The sequence below is a fragment of the Musca autumnalis genome, unplaced genomic scaffold, assembly GCF_047663935.1.
Source record: "Musca autumnalis isolate F117 unplaced genomic scaffold, ASM4766393v1 scaffold_1, whole genome shotgun sequence".
Classification (NCBI taxonomy): Eukaryota; Metazoa; Arthropoda; class Insecta; order Diptera; family Muscidae; genus Musca; species Musca autumnalis.
The window spans coordinates 80,029,716-80,049,638 of record NW_027411644.1 but is presented as its reverse complement, the minus strand read 5'-3'; the positions used below and the strand labels follow the sequence as shown (position 1 = coordinate 80,049,638).

At 35.4% G+C, this 19,923-nt stretch overlaps 4 protein-coding genes across 4 annotated transcripts; 1 reads left to right on the top strand and 3 right to left on the bottom strand.

Annotated features, from left to right (window-relative positions):
- The first annotated feature begins 1,606 nt into the window (after positions 1-1,606).
- On the top strand, positions 1,607-9,929 carry E(var)3-9 (Enhancer of variegation 3-9). Its single transcript, XM_073964094.1, has 7 exons — positions 1,607-1,904; positions 1,963-2,740; positions 3,481-3,561; positions 3,623-4,451; positions 5,341-5,423; positions 5,675-5,848; positions 8,964-9,929. Exons 1-7 carry the CDS (start codon positions 1,743-1,745, stop codon positions 9,791-9,793), a joined length of 2,937 nt encoding a protein of 978 aa, XP_073820195.1. The 5' UTR covers positions 1,607-1,742; the 3' UTR covers positions 9,794-9,929.
- On the bottom strand, positions 5,468-6,312 carry LOC141402027 (mediator of RNA polymerase II transcription subunit 28-like). Its single transcript, XM_073982648.1, has one exon. It carries the CDS (start codon positions 6,186-6,188, stop codon positions 5,544-5,546), a length of 645 nt encoding a protein of 214 aa, XP_073838749.1. The 5' UTR covers positions 6,189-6,312; the 3' UTR covers positions 5,468-5,543.
- An 879-nt stretch (positions 9,930-10,808) lies between the features above and the next one.
- Positions 10,809-12,021, bottom strand: LOC141390631 (mediator of RNA polymerase II transcription subunit 28-like). The gene has a single exon (XM_073963577.1). It carries the CDS (start codon positions 11,527-11,529, stop codon positions 10,885-10,887), a length of 645 nt encoding a protein of 214 aa, XP_073819678.1. The 5' UTR covers positions 11,530-12,021; the 3' UTR covers positions 10,809-10,884.
- A 103-nt stretch (positions 12,022-12,124) lies between these two features.
- Positions 12,125-12,981, bottom strand: LOC141390632 (mediator of RNA polymerase II transcription subunit 28-like). The gene has a single exon (XM_073963579.1). It carries the CDS (start codon positions 12,979-12,981, stop codon positions 12,349-12,351), a length of 633 nt encoding a protein of 210 aa, XP_073819680.1. The 3' UTR covers positions 12,125-12,348.
- Between the last annotated feature and the right edge of the window lie 6,942 nt (positions 12,982-19,923).

Here is a 19,923-nt window from a genome sequence, read left to right as displayed (position 1 = left end):
CAGGGAAAGTTGATGGGAAAGAAAATTGAGTTTATGGGCGAGGGAGTAGAGAGGCAGTACTGGCAAATTCTGTTTTATTTCGTTTTTCTTCGTATACAACCTGAAGTTGGCTGCAGATTTGTTTTTACATTTTCTTTCATTTTATTTTCTCTGTCGAGAAACAAACAACAGCGGAGACAATTGAAAAACCCCATTTGGAGGAAAAACTATTTTTTTTAAGCAAAAACAATTCGAAATAAGTGGAAATATCAAAATTAAAATGCAATTCAAGGGTTCCTTTAATAATTAATTGTTTATCACACACGTCCATTTTTACTTTTCATTACAATTTTGCCTTGGCTTTGTTTTTGAACAGCGCAATGAGAAAATGAGTGTGATGAAGAATAAGAAAAATTATAAAATTGACACAAACATGGTTTCCGTGTCTAAACAACAAGGAAATATTAAAATAATTGAGAAGAAAAATTTTCTTTCCAGTTTGAATGTCTAAACACTGTCATACGTATGTACATACCTCTTGAAGGCAAACATCAACGATTCGGCGAGGATATGAAAAAAGGAAGATCAAATTACTGCACATTTCCACTCTCACAAAGAATATAGAAATATTTCACAGTATATTTTTGTGGTAACGAGGATTGTCTCATACGTAAGAAAAAATGTATTATTTCTCAAATTGACAGCGTTTAAAAATTGCTGTGTCGCACGTCTTCATTATAGTCACAACTAGGTAAGACAACAAAAGCACCACACATTGAAACAGCTGTAAACACGAGCTAATAAGCAAAACAAAAACCGACAACAACAAACAGAGGAGCAAAACAAATAACACAAAATGATGGTAAACAAAAATATGCACTTGAATACTTGAATTCCTCTTCCTCAAGGCAACAAGTGCTGACATGAGAATAAAATCTGCTCAAAGTGAAACAAGTATTTTTTTACTTACATATTTTATGTTTTTTGATAAAATCTGCATAGAAAAATTTCTCAATTCATCTACAAAGTGAAAATTACTTTCATAAGCAAAATAAAATTGATATATGTACATACCTCTTGAAGACAAACATTAACGATTCGGTGAGGATATGAAAAAAGGAAGATCAAATTACTGCACATTTCCACTCTACCAAAGAATATAGAAATATTTAACTGTATATTGTTGTGGTAAAGCAGATTGTCCCATACTATTTCTATATTATTTCACATATTATTTCTCAAATTGACAGCGTTTAAAAATTACTGTGTCGCACGTCTTCATTATAGTCACAACTAGGTAAGACAACAAAAGCACCACACATTGAAACAGCTGTAAAGACGAGCTAATAAGCAAAACAACAAACCGAGAACAACAAACAGAAGAGCAAAACAAATAACACAAAAATGATGGTAAACAAAAAAATAGCACTTGACTCTCCTCCTCTTCAAGGCAACAGGTGTTAACGTGAGTAAAATATATTCGTAGGTAACGTGAAGAAACTATTTTTTAAATAATATTTTGATTTTCTTAACATTTTTATTGAATATGTGTCTATTTTCATCATTTGTTAACGAAGAGAAATGGGTTTGTTATTTATTAGGGGTCATCGCACATGACAATAGCTTTAGTATAGGGAATTACTATGAGATGTGGCAACACTGTGAGTACATAAAACATACATAATTTACTTGGCATTTTCGGTGATGAACTCAAGGTGTTGACCAATATATTTTCACACAAAAAGGATACAATTCGTTTAGAAATGGATATTGAAAGTGAATCAATTGATGCTATTGAGGCATGTCGGACATGTGGTGTTTATTATATGACCACAACCAACTATTTAAAGCCACTTTTTCAATCACCAATTGAGTATCCTGAGATGATGCAAATACGTCTGGAGCTTGCCCAGTGGAAACTTGATGTAAAGTAAACAAATTATTTGGAAGGTATTAAAAAATATAACGCAATCTCTTTTATAGATAAGTGAACATGATGGCCTACCTCAATACGTGTGCAATACGTGTTTACATGAATTCCTTAAAATCTTTAAATTCCGTTCTGCCTGTACTGAAACACAGGCCCAATTGCGTATATTCTATAATATGCGTGAAAAGAATCTGGCAAATATTAAAATAAAGACTGAAGTTATGGATCCGGACGACGAAGCACCCGAATGTAATTTCATATATATCGATGATTTTAGTGATGGTGAAAATGATGCTAATATAACACCATTTAAAGTTCCTCATGTGCCCATTAAAGAGGAACTTATTGAAGAAGCCCAAGTTCCATGTGAAAGAATAACTGACAATTTCCGTGCGACTAAGGAATCTAGATTAACTGAGGGTTATGCACAATCTCACGCAATTGAATCTTCCCAAGAAGATGTACCAGAAGGTGAAGTCGCTCCCATAGTTTATGCTTCGTCTCATACACCTGAATCAATCCAAGCGATGGAAAATCTGTCGATTACTGCACCCGTTGAGTGCAAACTATGTCAACATTTATCACCCAATCAAGACGAGCACAAACAACATTTACAACGTATCCATGAAGTTCGCGATATTGAATGTCATATTTGTGGTAAAGTTTTTAAAAATTCCACAACATCACGTTTTAAATTCCATCTAAAATGGCACACCCTAAATAAACATGTCAAATGTCCTCAGTGTGGATTTGTGTGCAATTCTCGTGCAGCCCTTAAAGAACATCGCAGAGCGGTACATATGAAAATCAATTGCAAAATATGCGGAAAAGGTAAGTATACATAGACATATACTGATCGAGATTTGTAGCTTCCTTTGAAATAAGATAACATTAGAGAGTCACTTTAATTTTATTTTTTAGGTTTTAATACAAAATGTTCTTTAAATCAGAATTTTATTGTAGATATCAAAATACTACCCGTGTTTTTAGACATCTACAACATTTCCCTTTGGAAGCTATTCATTTTTTAATATATTCAGAGCCTTATATCTAGGAAAACAAGAAATTCCTTCAAGACAAGGAGGAATTATATTTATACCCTCCACCACCCACAGTATGGAGGATAAAAAAAAATACCAAGATAGACGTTTTGGTATAGCCCCCATATAACGGTACCTCCCGATTTAAGGAATTTTGTGGATTTTAGCTAATTTTTTTGACCGAACTATATGTAATTTGATATTTGAAGTTCTCAGAGATTCAGGAACTTCTCCACCAAAATCGTCAATATAGGTCCTTGTTTTGGAGTAGTCCGGATATAACAGTACTCCCAATTTTCCTATTTTGAGGACTTTTCGCTAAAATTTTTAACCTAACTAGCTGAAATTTAACATTTGAAGTTCTTAGAGATTCCGAAAATCCTCCAAAAAAAGTCGTTCACATTGTTCCTAACAGGAAACTAATTATTCTATTTTAGTTCAGAATATTCTATGGCGCAGGATATAAAAAGCTCGGCCCGGCCGAACTTAATGTTTTTTATTTGTTAATATATATTATTCGTTATTTTCTAGGCGTATTGGGGAAAAAGATGAAAAGCCACTTACGCCAACATGAAATCTTGAACAAAATTTCGTGTGAATACTGTAAAGAATGTAAGTAACAAGCTAGATTGCAATTCCACAATTTCACTAATGATAAACATTTGTTTTTCAGCATTTCCAAGCAATGAAGAAAAGGAGACTCATATTTGGCAAGTTCATGCCCAGGAGGAGGACACTAATGAAACAACAAACCCAGAAAACCATGACACGCTACAACAGCATTATTCCGAGGCATCCAACGGCGAGGAAAATGGCGATGATGATGAAATATTACACGTGGAATTATTGTGTGCCCATTGTGATCAAACGTTTACCGAGCAAAGTGACTTAATTGAACATGCAAAACAGGAGCATCGTTCCAAGTTCCAACTGCAACCACTGCCAGCAATTAAACAAGAAATAGATATTGAAGAGGAGGAACATAACATAACTAAATTTGAAGACTATGATGACGATGATAATGTAAATGTGCCAACAAATGATAATTCGCAATATAACCAAGATTATGATAATATAGCTCAAGGAGAACAAGAAGAACATGAGCCGGAGCAAGAGACAGAGCGAGAAGAAGATGACACAAATGCTTCAAGATTTTCCAAATACACTGAAGAAGACGAAGACCATGAAGTTTACCATAGCCAAACTGAAACCACAATTGATGACGAATCTCAAGAAGATTTAGAATACAGTTCATCGTTTAATGAATCTGAAAACGATCATCTTCAATCGAATACATTTGCCTGTGCCAAATGTCCACAAACATTCTTCACCATCGAACAATTGCGTATACATTGTCAACAACATCAGCAAGAACAACAACAAGAGCAACAGGAGAATTCACCATCAAAGTCAAAATTTATTTGTGATATATGCCATAAAGAATTTGGCCTAAAATTCAGTCTCAATCGTCATTTGCGAAAGCATGCAAAAGTGTCTTCATAGTTCATCCATCATTACACTGTTGAACTGCAATGTGAATATAATGTATAAGAAGTTTAATGGATATGTAGTTTTTAAGCTAGATTTAAAACGACTGTTTCCATTTAAGAAATATTGCGTATTTTTTCATATTCTTAGAAAAGGCTCTCAAGTATTGCAGCATGAAAAGTATTTTCCTAATGTTAAAAACAAATCTATAAACATTCTAAAATAAACGTTATTTTAATTTACAAATTTATTTTGAGTACCGGCCGAAGCAACCACAAACAAGCCAATGATTTATTTTACGAGCGCCTAGAAAGTTCAGACAAATAGATATGTTATACGAGACGTGAAAGGAAATACAATTGACAATCTAAAACAGTGCATTTTGAATGAAGCATTGAAATGCAATAATGAATATGCCGTCGACTCGATCCTAATTCACAAATACGATAACAAATTTTTGAATTCCTATAGGTTTACAATTAAATATATCTTCAAACAAATTTAACATTCAGAGCTGGAATTATAACGCAAATAATGATTGCCAATTCTAATTACAGGATGATTGTTGAAACTCTATTTAAAACACGCCTTGGCTGATTTCCGTATTGTCAGTTGCTTTGTATTAGTGCATGAAACTAGGGGTTCTTAAATCGAGTTCCATACTAGAGTAATTTTATGAAATTGCAGTAGTGGGTAAATCGATTTAAGAACCCCTAGTTTCATGCACAAATACAAAGCAACTGACAATACGGAAGTTGGCCCCTATGTTCTTCGCATGGGACACATCGTTTTTCTTTTCTTAACAGTCAATGAGGCGACCTTAAACCAGAATTATGCCAAATCCATCGGGAGATTTCCCGCAAGTATTGGCTCCCTCAATAATATACATTTTGGCGTAATCAGCTTTGGTGGTATGTTGATCGATCCTAATCCACTTCTAACATTCAGCAATACCGCAGATCCTTATAAATTCAATTTCAGTAATTGTAATAACCAACATGTCTTCCAACGACTTAAAAACAAATCACAATTTATCTTTTGGTGAAAATAAAAATTCTTAAACTTAAATTTTATTAAATATTCATTAGATACATAGTTATAATCAATCACTTGGGTAGCTTTCCCATCATGCGCAACTGTTGCATTTGTTGGGCCTGTAACATTTTCTGATTTTGTAAATGTTGCTGTGCTTGACCTTGACCCATTTGGCCTGCCATTGTACCAGCGCTACTACCAGGCATGTTTGGCATCATACGTTGCTGTTGTTGTTGTGGTCCTCCCATTGCGGCAGCTGCTGCCGCCGCCGCTGCTGCTGTACTGGCTCCCGGTCCAGCTAATCCTGATCCCGCAGATTCCAAGCCTGTGCCCGCTCCACCTGGACCAGGGCGATTAAGCATGGCAGGATTTTGTTGTATATCTGATAAACAACTCTTCCACTCCTCTAAACGACTATAATGTTTGTTTAGTAAAGCTTCCTTGCGTTGTATTTCAATGCGTAAATATTGATTTTCATCTTTAATCAATTGATCGGGTTTTAATGTGGAAACGAGAAAACGTTTTTGCAAAAAGAATGCTTCCATTTGTCGGGCAACATCAATGAAGCGGTTTGTTGTTTTCTGTACTTCCAATTCAACTTCCTCCTTGTTGGTTCCCGTGTTTGCTTCCAATTTTGTTAGCGAGAGTAGGCAATTTTGAAATGCTTCTTCGAATTCGTCCATTAAATTGCCATTAACATTTGATGATGAAGCCATTTTTGTTGGTTAGAGGCTTCCAATTACAAATTATTTAATTATTTATAGGAATAATTGGAAAAGAAACTACGAGTACGCCGAAAGTTTACATTTTTTGACAGCAGAATTGGCAGAGCTGCCAAATAGCTTAAAATATTGTTTACTCTATACCTTAAATTGTAACGGATGGCAAATGTCTAAAAAAAATTTCATATGTCCCAATTTACATTAGGCGAGTTTACTTGCGGCAATTGTCAGTTTAATGGAGAGAGAGGTGAGGTATATGGTAACCCTTTGCCTCTCAACACTCTCTCTCACCCACAAACTGACAATTGCCGCAAGTAAACCCGCCTAATGTAAATTGGGACTTTGCTAAAAATTTTTTTTTCTAATGGTTATATTACACCATATGCTTTTTCACACGTATATTGTCACTCTGGCTATACTAATATACAGACCAGCTGATGTCATACATGTGAAAAAGCACATGGTGTAATATAGCCATAACATTTCAGTGATTGTTGTTTTCAACGCATGACGCGTTCCACTGCGGAACTATTATGTAGAGCGCTTTAATGGTTTTACAATAGTTTGACATGTTATTTAAAACTGTATATTTTGCTTTGAAATAACTAGGCATTTACTCAAGAAAATTTGTCTTAAAATACAACCTTGATTTACAAAAACATACATACATTTGTCGTTTGTCACCCAGGGTCTGGATTCTTGTTCTATGAAAATTTGAAATGTAAAATATTTCCTTTATAATATTTTTCATTTGACATTTATTTCCTTTATAACATTTTTCACTTCACATTTTCATAGAATCAGAATTGAGCCCTAGCTGACCATTATTTTTTCAGGGGTAACAAATTTATGAAATATTTTTAACATTAAAGCATGGTATAACAAATACAAGGTAAAGTTAATACTACAACAAATACAACTCGAAAAACAACCACAAAGGAATTTGTTTTTGTTTGGAACGTTAGTGTCAAATATAAATGTAAACAAAATAAGGAAATGTCTATAAATTATTGGAATTTAAAAAACTAATAATTTTTCACATTTGATTGAATATTTTGAAAAACATAAATGAAAACTCGTTAGATTTTCAGTTTGAATGTTTCCATATCATTCCACTAAATGCACAATATCACGCAGGAAGTAGAATTCTTGCAAAAATGTTTGGGTTCGCTCGTAATTCATTGAAAAAAGAGAAGCTGTTTCAATCTTTTGTTTTTGAAAACAAGAAATACATGTTTATTAGGGCTTTATTATTTTCAAGTTTAACAAAATACCACACATATTAACAAATATTGTACCGCCTTTATAAGTGGTGTTTTAGTGTGCGACATGTCGTTCGGACCTGGAGGAGGTTACATGTCAATGATATGAAGGAGTCTTTATGGGAAATTGTTTTTATTTCAGATGAATAATTTTTTTCTTCAAAAAATATATGTCCCTAATATACATCGAACATAGAAATAAATATATAAAATGTCGTATGGAATTTGACACTAACACTACAGCCCAGTTCAGTCAGCTGGGTATTGCTGCTACCTTTTCTTGTTCTACCATGACATTAAAGTTGTACGGGGACCATGGCACAATTACCCAGGCAGTGGCATCGTAAAATTTTGTATACGTTATGTAAAAATTTTCTTTATGTTGTTGGGGAAATTACAACAAAAATATTTTTTTTATAAAGGGATTTGACATTTCATATTCGAACAGCTGGGGCTGGATTCTTGTTCTATGAAAATTTGAAATGAAAAATATTTCCTTTATAATTTTTTTCATTTGACAGTTTTTTTCCTTTATAGAAGTTTTCATTTCACAATTTTATAGAAACAGAATTAAGCCCCTGGGGCGATTCCACTACCTAGCCATGCCATGACGGGGACGAAGCGTAAAGGCCTCGTCACATAAGAGGATTTCTAGCTTAATTGATGAATACCCCGGTTACACTTAACCGGATTAACCCAGTGGGTTTAGATTTCAAATGTCAATTCCATAGCGCAAACGTCAAATAAATACTCTCGAAGTGGGTTAACCCGTCAAAAAACCCCAGTGTACTATAAGTTGCATGTTCTTCCGGCCAGCGTTGCCAGTATTTTTTAGCCTCTTTTCCCCAACTTGTCCAAAACTTTTCCCCAAAATTCCCCAGATTTTATTGAATTTCCTCAAAAAAATCCCCAAACATTTTTTAACAAATAATTACGAAAAAATCAAAAGTAGTTTTATTTTTCTATTGTAATTCATATCATTAAAATTGGAAAGTATTCTATACACTTATATATTAATTAAATTAACGATATTGAAAACTTCACTTTCAAGTGATTCAGAATCATTAGTCTCATTGGATTTATATAAATTTTTATAATGAATGAGTTGTAACATTTTTTAGGTGGGTCAAAATTTCTACAACAAATGGAGTTGTTAGAAAATTGATTATTTATTATAGTAACTCGTACTGCATTTTATTTCTGAATATGGTTCAATATAGAAGATTCTTTCTACTTAAGAATTACTTGTTGGAACAGAAAGCATATTTAATACCATCTCCAATTTACGAATGATAACTTTCTCCATTGCGATTCGTAAACATCCGTGGAGATTTTTGTGTTGACAACTGGTTCTAAAAAGGTCCGTATAGAGCTAAAAAAAGATGAAAAGCCACTTACGCCAACATGAAATCTTGAACAAAATTTCGTGTGAATACTGTAAAGAATGTAAGTAACAAGCTAGATTGCAATTCCACAATTTCACTAATGATAAACATTTGTTTTTCAGCATTTCCAAGCAATGAAGAAAAGGAGACTCATATTTGGCAAGTTCATGCCCAGGAGGAGGACACTAATGAAACAACAAACCCAGAAAACCATGACACGCTACAACAGCATTATTCCGAGGCATCCAACGGCGAGGAAAATGGCGATGATGATGAAATATTACACGTGGAATTATTGTGTGCCCATTGTGATCAAACGTTTACCGAGCAAAGTGACTTAATTGAACATGCAAAACAGGAGCATCGTTCCAAGTTCCAACTGCAACCACTGCCAGCAATTAAACAAGAAATAGATATTGAAGAGGAGGAACATAACATAACTAAATTTGAAGACTATGATGACGATGATAATGTAAATGTGCCAACAAATGATAATTCGCAATATAACCAAGATTATGATAATATAGCTCAAGGAGAACAAGAAGAACATGAGCCGGAGCAAGAGACAGAGCGAGAAGAAGATGACACAAATGCTTCAAGATTTTCCAAATACACTGAAGAAGACGAAGACCATGAAGTTTACCATAGCCAAACTGAAACCACAATTGATGACGAATCTCAAGAAGATTTAGAATACAGTTCATCGTTTAATGAATCTGAAAACGATCATCTTCAATCGAATACATTTGCCTGTGCCAAATGTCCACAAACATTCTTCACCATCGAACAATTGCGTATACATTGTCAACAACATCAGCAAGAACAACAACAAGAGCAACAGGAGAATTCACCATCAAAGTCAAAATTTATTTGTGATATATGCCATAAAGAATTTGGCCTAAAATTCAGTCTCAATCGTCATTTGCGAAAGCATGCAAAAGTGTCTTCATAGTTCATCCATCATTACACTGTTGAACTGCAATGTGAATATAATGTATAAGAAGTTTAATGGATATGTAGTTTTTAAGCTAGATTTAAAACGACTGTTTCCATTTAAGAAATATTGCGTATTTTTTCATATTCTTAGAAAAGGCTCTCAAGTATTGCAGCATGAAAAGTATTTTCCTAATGTTAAAAACAAATCTATAAACATTCTAAAATAAACGTTATTTTAATTTACAAATTTATTTTGAGTACCGGCCGAAGCAACCACAAACAAGCCAATGATTTATTTTACGAGCGCCTAGAAAGTTCAGACAAATAGATATGTTATACGAGACGTGAAAGGAAATACAATTGACAATCTAAAACAGTGCATTTTGAATGAAGCATTGAAATGCAATAATGAATATGCCGTCGACTCGATCCTAATTCACAAATACGATAACAAATTTTTGAATTCCTATAGGTTTACAATTAAATATATCTTCAAACAAATTTAACATTCAGAGCTGGAATTATAACGCAAATAATGATTGCCAATTCTAATTACAGGATGATTGTTGAAACTCTATTTAAAACACGCCTTGGCTGATTTCCGTATTGTCAGTTGCTTTGTATTAGTGCATGAAACTAGGGGTTCTTAAATCGAGTTCCATACTAGAGTAATTTTATGAAATTGCAGTAGTGGGTAAATCGATTTAAGAACCCCTAGTTTCATGCACAAATACAAAGCAACTGACAATACGGAAGTTGGCCCCTATGTTCTTCGCATGGGACACATCGTTTTTCTTTTCTTAACAGTCAATGAGGCGACCTTAAACCAGAATTATGCCAAATCCATCGGGAGATTTCCCGCAAGTATTGGCTCCCTCAATAATATACATTTTGGCGTAATCAGCTTTGGTGGTATGTTGATCGATCCTAATCCACTTCTAACATTCAGCAATACCGCAGATCCTTATAAATTCAATTTCAGTAATTGTAATAACCAACATGTCTTCCAACGACTTAAAAACAAATCACAATTTATCTTTTGGTGAAAATAAAAATTCTTAAACTTAAATTTTATTAAATATTCATTAGATACATAGTTATAATCAATCACTTGGGTAGCTTTCCCATCATGCGCAACTGTTGCATTTGTTGGGCCTGTAACATTTTCTGATTTTGTAAATGTTGCTGTGCTTGACCTTGACCCATTTGGCCTGCCATTGTACCAGCGCTACTACCAGGCATGTTTGGCATCATACGTTGCTGTTGTTGTTGTGGTCCTCCCATTGCGGCAGCTGCTGCCGCCGCCGCTGCTGCTGTACTGGCTCCCGGTCCAGCTAATCCTGATCCCGCAGATTCCAAGCCTGTGCCCGCTCCACCTGGACCAGGGCGATTAAGCATGGCAGGATTTTGTTGTATATCTGATAAACAACTCTTCCACTCCTCTAAACGACTATAATGTTTGTTTAGTAAAGCTTCCTTGCGTTGTATTTCAATGCGTAAATATTGATTTTCATCTTTAATCAATTGATCGGGTTTTAATGTGGAAACGAGAAAACGTTTTTGCAAAAAGAATGCTTCCATTTGTCGGGCAACATCAATGAAGCGGTTTGTTGTTTTCTGTACTTCCAATTCAACTTCCTCCTTGTTGGTTCCCGTGTTTGCTTCCAATTTTGTTAGCGAGAGTAGGCAATTTTGAAATGCTTCTTCGAATTCGTCCATTAAATTGCCATTAACATTTGATGATGAAGCCATTTTTGTTGGTTAGAGGCTTCCAATTACAAATTATTTAATTATTTATAGGAATAATTGGAAAAGAAACTACGAGTACGCCGAAAGTTTACATTTTTTGACAGCAGAATTGGCAGAGCTGCCAAATAGCTTAAAATATTGTTTACTCTATACCTTAAATTGTAACGGATGGCAAATGTCTAAAAAAAATTTCATATGTCCCAATTTACATTAGTCGAGTTTACTTGCGGCAATTGTCAGTTTAATGGAGAGAGAGGTGAGGTATATGGTAACCCTTTGCCTCTCAACACTCTCTCTCACCCACAAACTGACAATTGCCGCAAGTAAACCCGCCTAATGTAAATTGGGACTTTGCTAAAAATTTTTTTTTCTAATGGTTATATTACACCATATGCTTTTTCACACGTATATTGTCACTCTGGCTATACTAATATACAGACCAGCTGATGTCATACATGTGAAAAAGCACATGGTGTAATATAGCCATAACATTTCAGTGATTGTTGTTTTCAACGCATGACGCGTTCCACTGCGGAACTATTATGTAGAGCGCTTTAATGGTTTTACAATAGTTTGACATGTTATTTAAAACTGTATATTTTGCTTTGAAATAACTAGGCATTTACTCAAGAAAATTTGTCTTAAAATACAACCTTGATTTACAAAAACATACATACATTTGTCGTTTGTCACCCAGGGTCTGGATTCTTGTTCTATGAAAATTTGAAATGTAAAATATTTCCTTTATAATATTTTTCATTTGACATTTATTTCCTTTATAACATTTTTCACTTCACATTTTCATAGAATCAGAATTGAGCCCTAGCTGACCATGCGCAACTGTTGCATTTGTTGGGCCTGTAACATTTTCTGATTTTGTAAATGTTGCTGTGCTTGACCTTGACCCATTTGGCCTGCCATTGTACCAGCGCTACTACCAGGCATGTTTGGCATCATACGTTGCTGTTGTTGTTGTGGTCCTCCCATTGCGGCAGCTGCTGCCGCCGCCGCTGCTGCTGTACTGGCTCCCGGTCCAGCTAATCCTGATCCCGCAGATTCCAAGCCTGTGCCCGCTCCACCTGGACCAGGGCGATTAAGCATGGCAGGATTTTGTTGTATATCTGATAAACAACTCTTCCACTCCTCTAAACGACTATAATGTTTGTTTAGTAAAGCTTCCTTGCGTTGTATTTCAATGCGTAAATATTGATTTTCATCTTTAATCAATTGATCGGGTTTTAATGTGGAAACGAGAAAACGTTTTTGCAAAAAGAATGCTTCCATTTGTCGGGCAACATCAATGAAGCGGTTTGTTGTTTTCTGTACTTCCAATTCAACTTCCTCCTTGTTGGTTCCCGTGTTTGCTTCCAATTTTGTTAGCGAGAGTAGGCAATTTTGAAATGCTTCTTCGAATTCGTCCATTAAATTGCCATTAACATTTGATGATGAAGCCATTTTTGTTGGTTAGAGGCTTCCAATTACAAATTATTTAATTATTTATAGGAATAATTGGAAAAGAAACTACGAGTACGCCGAAAGTTTACATTTTTTGACAGCAGAATTGGCAGAGCTGCCAAATAGCTTAAAATATTGTTTACTCTATACCTTAAATTGTAACGGATGGCAAATGTCTAAAAAAAATTTCATATGTCCCAATTTACATTAGTCGAGTTTACTTGCGGCAATTGTCAGTTTAATGGAGAGAGAGGTGAGGTATATGGTAACCCTTTGCCTCTCAACACTCTCTCTCACCCACAAACTGACAATTGCCGCAAGTAAACCCGCCTAATGTAAATTGGGACTTTGCTAAAAATTTTTTTTTCTAATGGTTATATTACACCATATGCTTTTTCACACGTATATTGTCACTCTGGCTATACTAATATACAGACCAGCTGATGTCATACATGTGAAAAAGCACATGGTGTAATATAGCCATAACATTTCAGTGATTGTTGTTTTCAACGCATGACGCGTTCCACTGCGGAACTATTATGTAGAGCGCTTTAATGGTTTTACAATAGTTTGACATGTTATTTAAAACTGTATATTTTGCTTTGAAATAACTAGGCATTTACTCAAGAAAATTTGTCTTAAAATACAACCTTGATTTACAAAAACATACATACATTTGTCGTTTGTCACCCAGGGTCTGGATTCTTGTTCTATGAAAATTTGAAATGTAAAATATTTCCTTTATAATATTTTTCATTTGACATTTATTTCCTTTATAACATTTTTCACTTCACATTTTCATAGAATCAGAATTGAGCCCTAGCTGACCATTATTTTTTCAGGGGTAACAAATTTATGAAATATTTTTAACATTAAAGCATGGTATAACAAATACAAGGTAAAGTTAATACTACAACAAATACAACTCGAAAAACAACCACAAAGGAATTTGTTTTTGTTTGGAACGTTAGTGTCAAATATAAATGTAAACAAAATAAGGAAATGTCTATAAATTATTGGAATTTAAAAAACTAATAATTTTTCACATTTGATTGAATATTTTGAAAAACATAAATGAAAACTCGTTAGATTTTCAGTTTGAATGTTTCCATATCATTCCACTAAATGCACAATATCACGCAGGAAGTAGAATTCTTGCAAAAATGTTTGGGTTCGCTCGTAATTCATTGAAAAAAGAGAAGCTGTTTCAATCTTTTGTTTTTGAAAACAAGAAATACATGTTTATTAGGGCTTTATTATTTTCAAGTTTAACAAAATACCACACATATTAACAAATATTGTACCGCCTTTATAAGTGGTGTTTTAGTGTGCGACATGTCGTTCGGACCTGGAGGAGGTTACATGTCAATGATATGAAGGAGTCTTTATGGGAAATTGTTTTTATTTCAGATGAATAATTTTTTTCTTCAAAAAATATATGTCCCTAATATACATCGAACATAGAAATAAATATATAAAATGTCGTATGGAATTTGACACTAACACTACAGCCCAGTTCAGTCAGCTGGGTATTGCTGCTACCTTTTCTTGTTCTACCATGACATTAAAGTTGTACGGGGACCATGGCACAATTACCCAGGCAGTGGCATCGTAAAATTTTGTATACGTTATGTAAAAATTTTCTTTATGTTGTTGGGGAAATTACAACAAAAATATTTTTTTTATAAAGGGATTTGACATTTCATATTCGAACAGCTGGGGCTGGATTCTTGTTCTATGAAAATTTGAAATGAAAAATATTTCCTTTATAATTTTTTTCATTTGACAGTTTTTTTCCTTTATAGAAGTTTTCATTTCACAATTTTATAGAAACAGAATTAAGCCCCTGGGGCGATTCCACTACCTAGCCATGCCATGACGGGGACGAAGCGTAAAGGCCTCGTCACATAAGAGGATTTCTAGCTTAATTGATGAATACCCCGGTTACACTTAACCGGATTAACCCAGTGGGTTTAGATTTCAAATGTCAATTCCATAGCGCAAACGTCAAATAAATACTCTCGAAGTGGGTTAACCCGTCAAAAAACCCCAGTGTACTATAAGTTGCATGTTCTTCCGGCCAGCGTTGCCAGTATTTTTTAGCCTCTTTTCCCCAACTTGTCCAAAACTTTTCCCCAAAATTCCCCAGATTTTATTGAATTTCCTCAAAAAAATCCCCAAACATTTTTTAACAAATAATTACGAAAAAATCAAAAGTAGTTTTATTTTTCTATTGTAATTCATATCATTAAAATTGGAAAGTATTCTATACACTTATATATTAATTAAATTAACGATATTGAAAACTTCACTTTCAAGTGATTCAGAATCATTAGTCTCATTGGATTTATATAAATTTTTATAATGAATGAGTTGTAACATTTTTTAGGTGGGTCAAAATTTCTACAACAAATGGAGTTGTTAGAAAATTGATTATTTATTATAGTAACTCGTACTGCATTTTATTTCTGAATATGGTTCAATATAGAAGATTCTTTCTACTTAAGAATTACTTGTTGGAACAGAAAGCATATTTAATACCATCTCCAATTTACGAATGATAACTTTCTCCATTGCGATTCGTAAACATCCGTGGAGATTTTTGTGTTGACAACTGGTTCTAAAAAGGTCCGTATAGAGCTAAAATTGTGTTGAACCAGTGAATTGCTGCAAATATTGGGATAAATTTGCTTCTAAGTTTGAAAAATTGCATATTTGTAGGCATCGGTTTCAGCATTTGTATTAACAGCGTTTAAGATATTCAGCACTGGTCTTTTTAACTTTAATAATTGTTTACTCACAAAAGTACAAGTCAAAATTAAAGCCTAGGTCCATGGCTCCTCATGGGAAATTTGCCGAGTCGTTTTCGATCGGAAATTCCGGCTTTAAGTCAAAAGTCAAAGCATACGAAAATAGTAGCTCTGTTCCAGAACTAAAAGGTTTTTACAATTTTTACTACTTTTACACATTTTGCGTTCCCGTACACAAAATTTATATGAAAATCGTTTACGAGTTTTACAACTTTTACGACTTTTACCACTTTATAAAGTACGGGAACAGGCCAAGTGTTTAAGCACACATTCAGCCGCGCAGAGTTACCGCATCTCTACGCGGCTCAATGTGTGCTTTGTTCGTATGCTTTGACTTTTGACTTAAAAGCTTTGTTCCTTTCCTTTTTTTAATGGTAAGGGTGGTATAAGAGAAAAGTGTCAAAATTGCTCTCATATGAACATTTTTACCAGAAAAGTAAAAGAACGGAAAAATGGTAGGTCTGGCAGCAATGTCGAAAAGAAACATAAAAAAATCAATTTTCGTCTTTTATTTCACAGTCTTTAATTTAGTTTTGTCAGCGTTCGACTTTTTCTTCTGTTTTCTTTTTCATTGTGAAATAATCGTCAAACAAAAGTCGAAAATCAGTTCTGCCATTTTTACCTGCAGAAATTTTGCTGGTAGCCTGTGGTAGAAGAGAAAGCCATTTTCGCTCTCTTTCCACTCTCACTCTCTTAAAAATTGCTTCTAGTTTTGCCACTTTTCGGGGTTAAGGAACGCTTTGCAGGTTAAAAATGGTAACAAATGGTAACCTCAGGTAAGTAAAGGAACACAGCTAAAGCCGCAAGAACATGCAACTTATGGGTACTTTACACGATATGTATTTTACATATGGGTTGTCACTTTGCGTATACATTTTGTATATAAAAAGTGACAACCCATATGTAAAATACATATCGTGTAAAGTACCCATTAATGAATTAAGCCAGAAATCTTCTTATGTGACGAGGCCTTAATAGTACGTTTAGACTTTTAAATCCACTCTATTTAAAATGTCAATTCCATAGTATATACGTCAAATAAATCGTAGTTGTTTGACGTATATTGCATGGGATTGACAGTTTAAATCATAGTATAATTTCATAGTCTAACAGGCGTTAAAATGAGATAATATGTGTGTTCGTTTACTCAAAATTTTTACAAATTGTTACTGGAGGTCGTCCGTTTACTCTCCAGTACAATGCAAAAGACCTTGGCCATTTACAAGAAGTTACTGGACTTGTACAAATTTCTACAAATTATTAAGTAAACCCCTGTCAGGGGTAACAAACTTGACGCGATGCAGGGGCATAGGTCGCAATTTCCCGATACTCTACATGCTATCCTGAACGGATTAGCAGAACTCCGTTCTACATGACTTTTTGAGAACGGGAAAGTGCGACTGACCAAAGGTTATCCGGGTAGTGATCTCCTACCCATTAGATATCCCCCAACACCGGGGTGTTATGCGTAATACTCGTGCCTATCGGTGTTTTCAAGGTTCGCAGTGGTGTACCTATAAACTGTATTTGAATGAAGCCTCGTTGATACCTGGGCGAATCAACGGGTAACGAACTTGGTTTGTCAAGCCCTTGCCGTGGTAACGAGGCAATGCCACGGTTGACTTCTTGACCTTCCAACAACTTAATAACGTATCGATATTCGAACTTCAAAAAAAAAAAAAAAAAACAAAAACTTCGACTGATGTTGGTGTGGATGCCTTGGCACCCTCAGTCTTCACTTCTACAAGTGCAACAACCTCCCTCTCGTTGACGATTAGGAACATGGTCACGGACAATTCTTGCTCAATTTCCCCTACCACCTCGCATTGTGCTCCAATTAGGGGCGTGGACCCGGTTTTAGATATCATAAATGATAGCCTAAACAGACATAGTAGGGTACTTCTCTCTAAAATTGAGGAAATTTTTTTCCCACTAAAAATGTGGAGGACGAACAGGTCGACGATGTGAACGACTCAACCTTAACCAATGAGGAAGGAATAATGGACACCACTATTATCCCCTCCACCGGCCAAGCTGAGTCGCCACTTTTGTCTGACACCATTGCTTCTTAGACAAAATGCGGTGAATGAAGTTGTCGGAGAGTTTGACGCAACCATGGACGACATGGATGAAATACACTTAACACAACACTATAATGAACACTATTATGATGCGGCGTAGGGCCTTCCGGCTGGAACGAAGTTTGAGCTTGACAAAGGTAGATACTGATGGCAGGGCGTTTAACACGGCAGCGGGCTGTGGATGTTGAGGGAGAGGAATATTGACGACAGGACAGTTGGTGATGACTGTTGCGACGGATTCGGCACCTCGATGACCAAAGGATGTTGGAGTCAACGTGGCACCACACCGGTGGATATAGGTATCGAAAGCCAGGGGCACGGCAATCCCCCTCCTGATTCCAAACACACCGACACAAAATATGTCTAAAGCCAAGGGCACGTTATAAACCCCACTTGACTCTAAACAACAACACAACACAATATGCCTAAAGCCAAGGGCACGTTATAAACCCCACTTGACTCTAAACAACGCACCTATTTTCTGTTTAGCCGAGGGCAACGTTATAAACCCCACTCAACTCCTCAGAACTACTTCTACATTTCCCAAGGGAACGTTGTAAATCCCACTTAGCACACCAGCCATCAACAGACGACTGTCCCGATTGTCTGTTTACAACCTCCTTTTATACCCGTTGGTTGACTGGCCATCATATCGACGCAGCTAAGCCAGCTGATTGTATGGTGTCGTTGTGTGCCCAGCTGATAGTATGGTGTCGTTGTTTAGTTATACTATTGGCCGCCAGGGTACCTCTCGTTGTCTTTCTGTTGATTACATTCGCCCTATTCCTCTTGGGCGTCCGTTAATTTAAATTGATGATTATAAATTTATTTATTTCAATATAATGATGAAATAAATAAAAGATCTTGTAATCAAAAACGAGGCAACGACTTTTGATCGTTACAGTACCTCCCGTTTTCCCTCTGTTTTTTTTTTTTTTGTTTTCCAATGTTGCTATCTCTTGGCTGTTATTACTTTAACACAGGAAGCCGGAATAAACTTCTATTCGATTCTAGCCTCCACAATTGCTGCGTCATTTCGGCTAAGGCCAATTGGGAGAAATGTCAAAGGTATTGCAGAGGATTGACGGAAGACCATAACGTACTGTTTGGTATTATATCCAGCGTTGCCGACAGTTTTTGGTCGGAAATCGTCAACAAAATTTGGAAAATCGTCAAAAATCGTCAACATGGTCCAAAACTAGGTTGGGTTACCGTTTAATGCGACTTTTTTGCTGACAACGTAAAATATACAACCCACAGAAATAAATCTGACCCAATCTCACTTAAACACCGCCATAAAAACAGCTTTCAGAAGATTATAGTCTTCCCTGTGGTTATCGAGTTTGCAGAAATGTAGCAAGGCAAAGCTGGGTACACATTGCCAGTTTTGAATGACAGATTAGCTCAAATGTCGTATAGTTTATCTAGTGTTATTGAAATAAAAGACAGTCACTTCTCTTAACAACTATTTTAAACTATTTATTTGATATTAATTTAGTAAAAAGGAATACAATTTCAATTAGGTCGATTTGCCACAACTGTGGTGTTGAAGATTTCGCGAGCAACTAACTTCTGTTTTCTTTTTTGTTGCCTCTTGTCAGAGTTACCATCACTCATCTTATTTGTTAACTGCGGGGACGGAGATGCCACAACCACTCCCCCTCCAGTGACACAGTCACAGTCTGGAAAGAAATCTTTCTCGTTGATGGAGTAGGTGCGGTTGAATCTTCAGAAGGAGTTTGCGTTGTATGCTGAGTTTTAGTGGAAATTGAATTTTCAAGTTGAGTTGGCGTTGCAGTCTGTTTATGACTTATAATGATGTTGGAATTAGAATCGTTGAAGTCGAAAACTGGTTTGAGACGATCGACTGCAACGTTAATATTTTTGTCCTTGATTCGAATTGTGAATAATCGATCTGTTATTCTGTTGATAACTTCATAAGGTCCAGTGTAAGGAGGTTGTAATGGTTCTCGTACAGCGTCTGTTCGTAGAAATACGTGTGAACAGGTATCGATGTCTTTGAGTTTGAACATTTTACTCTTCGTGTGATG

Coding starts and splice junctions, on each gene's coding strand:
- LOC141402027 (XM_073982648.1), bottom strand. CDS start 6,188: ATGGCTTCATCATCAAATGTTAATGGCAATTTAATGGACGAATTCGAA.
- LOC141390631 (XM_073963577.1), bottom strand. CDS start 11,529: ATGGCTTCATCATCAAATGTTAATGGCAATTTAATGGACGAATTCGAA.
- LOC141390632 (XM_073963579.1), bottom strand. CDS start 12,981: ATGGCTTCATCATCAAATGTTAATGGCAATTTAATGGACGAATTCGAA.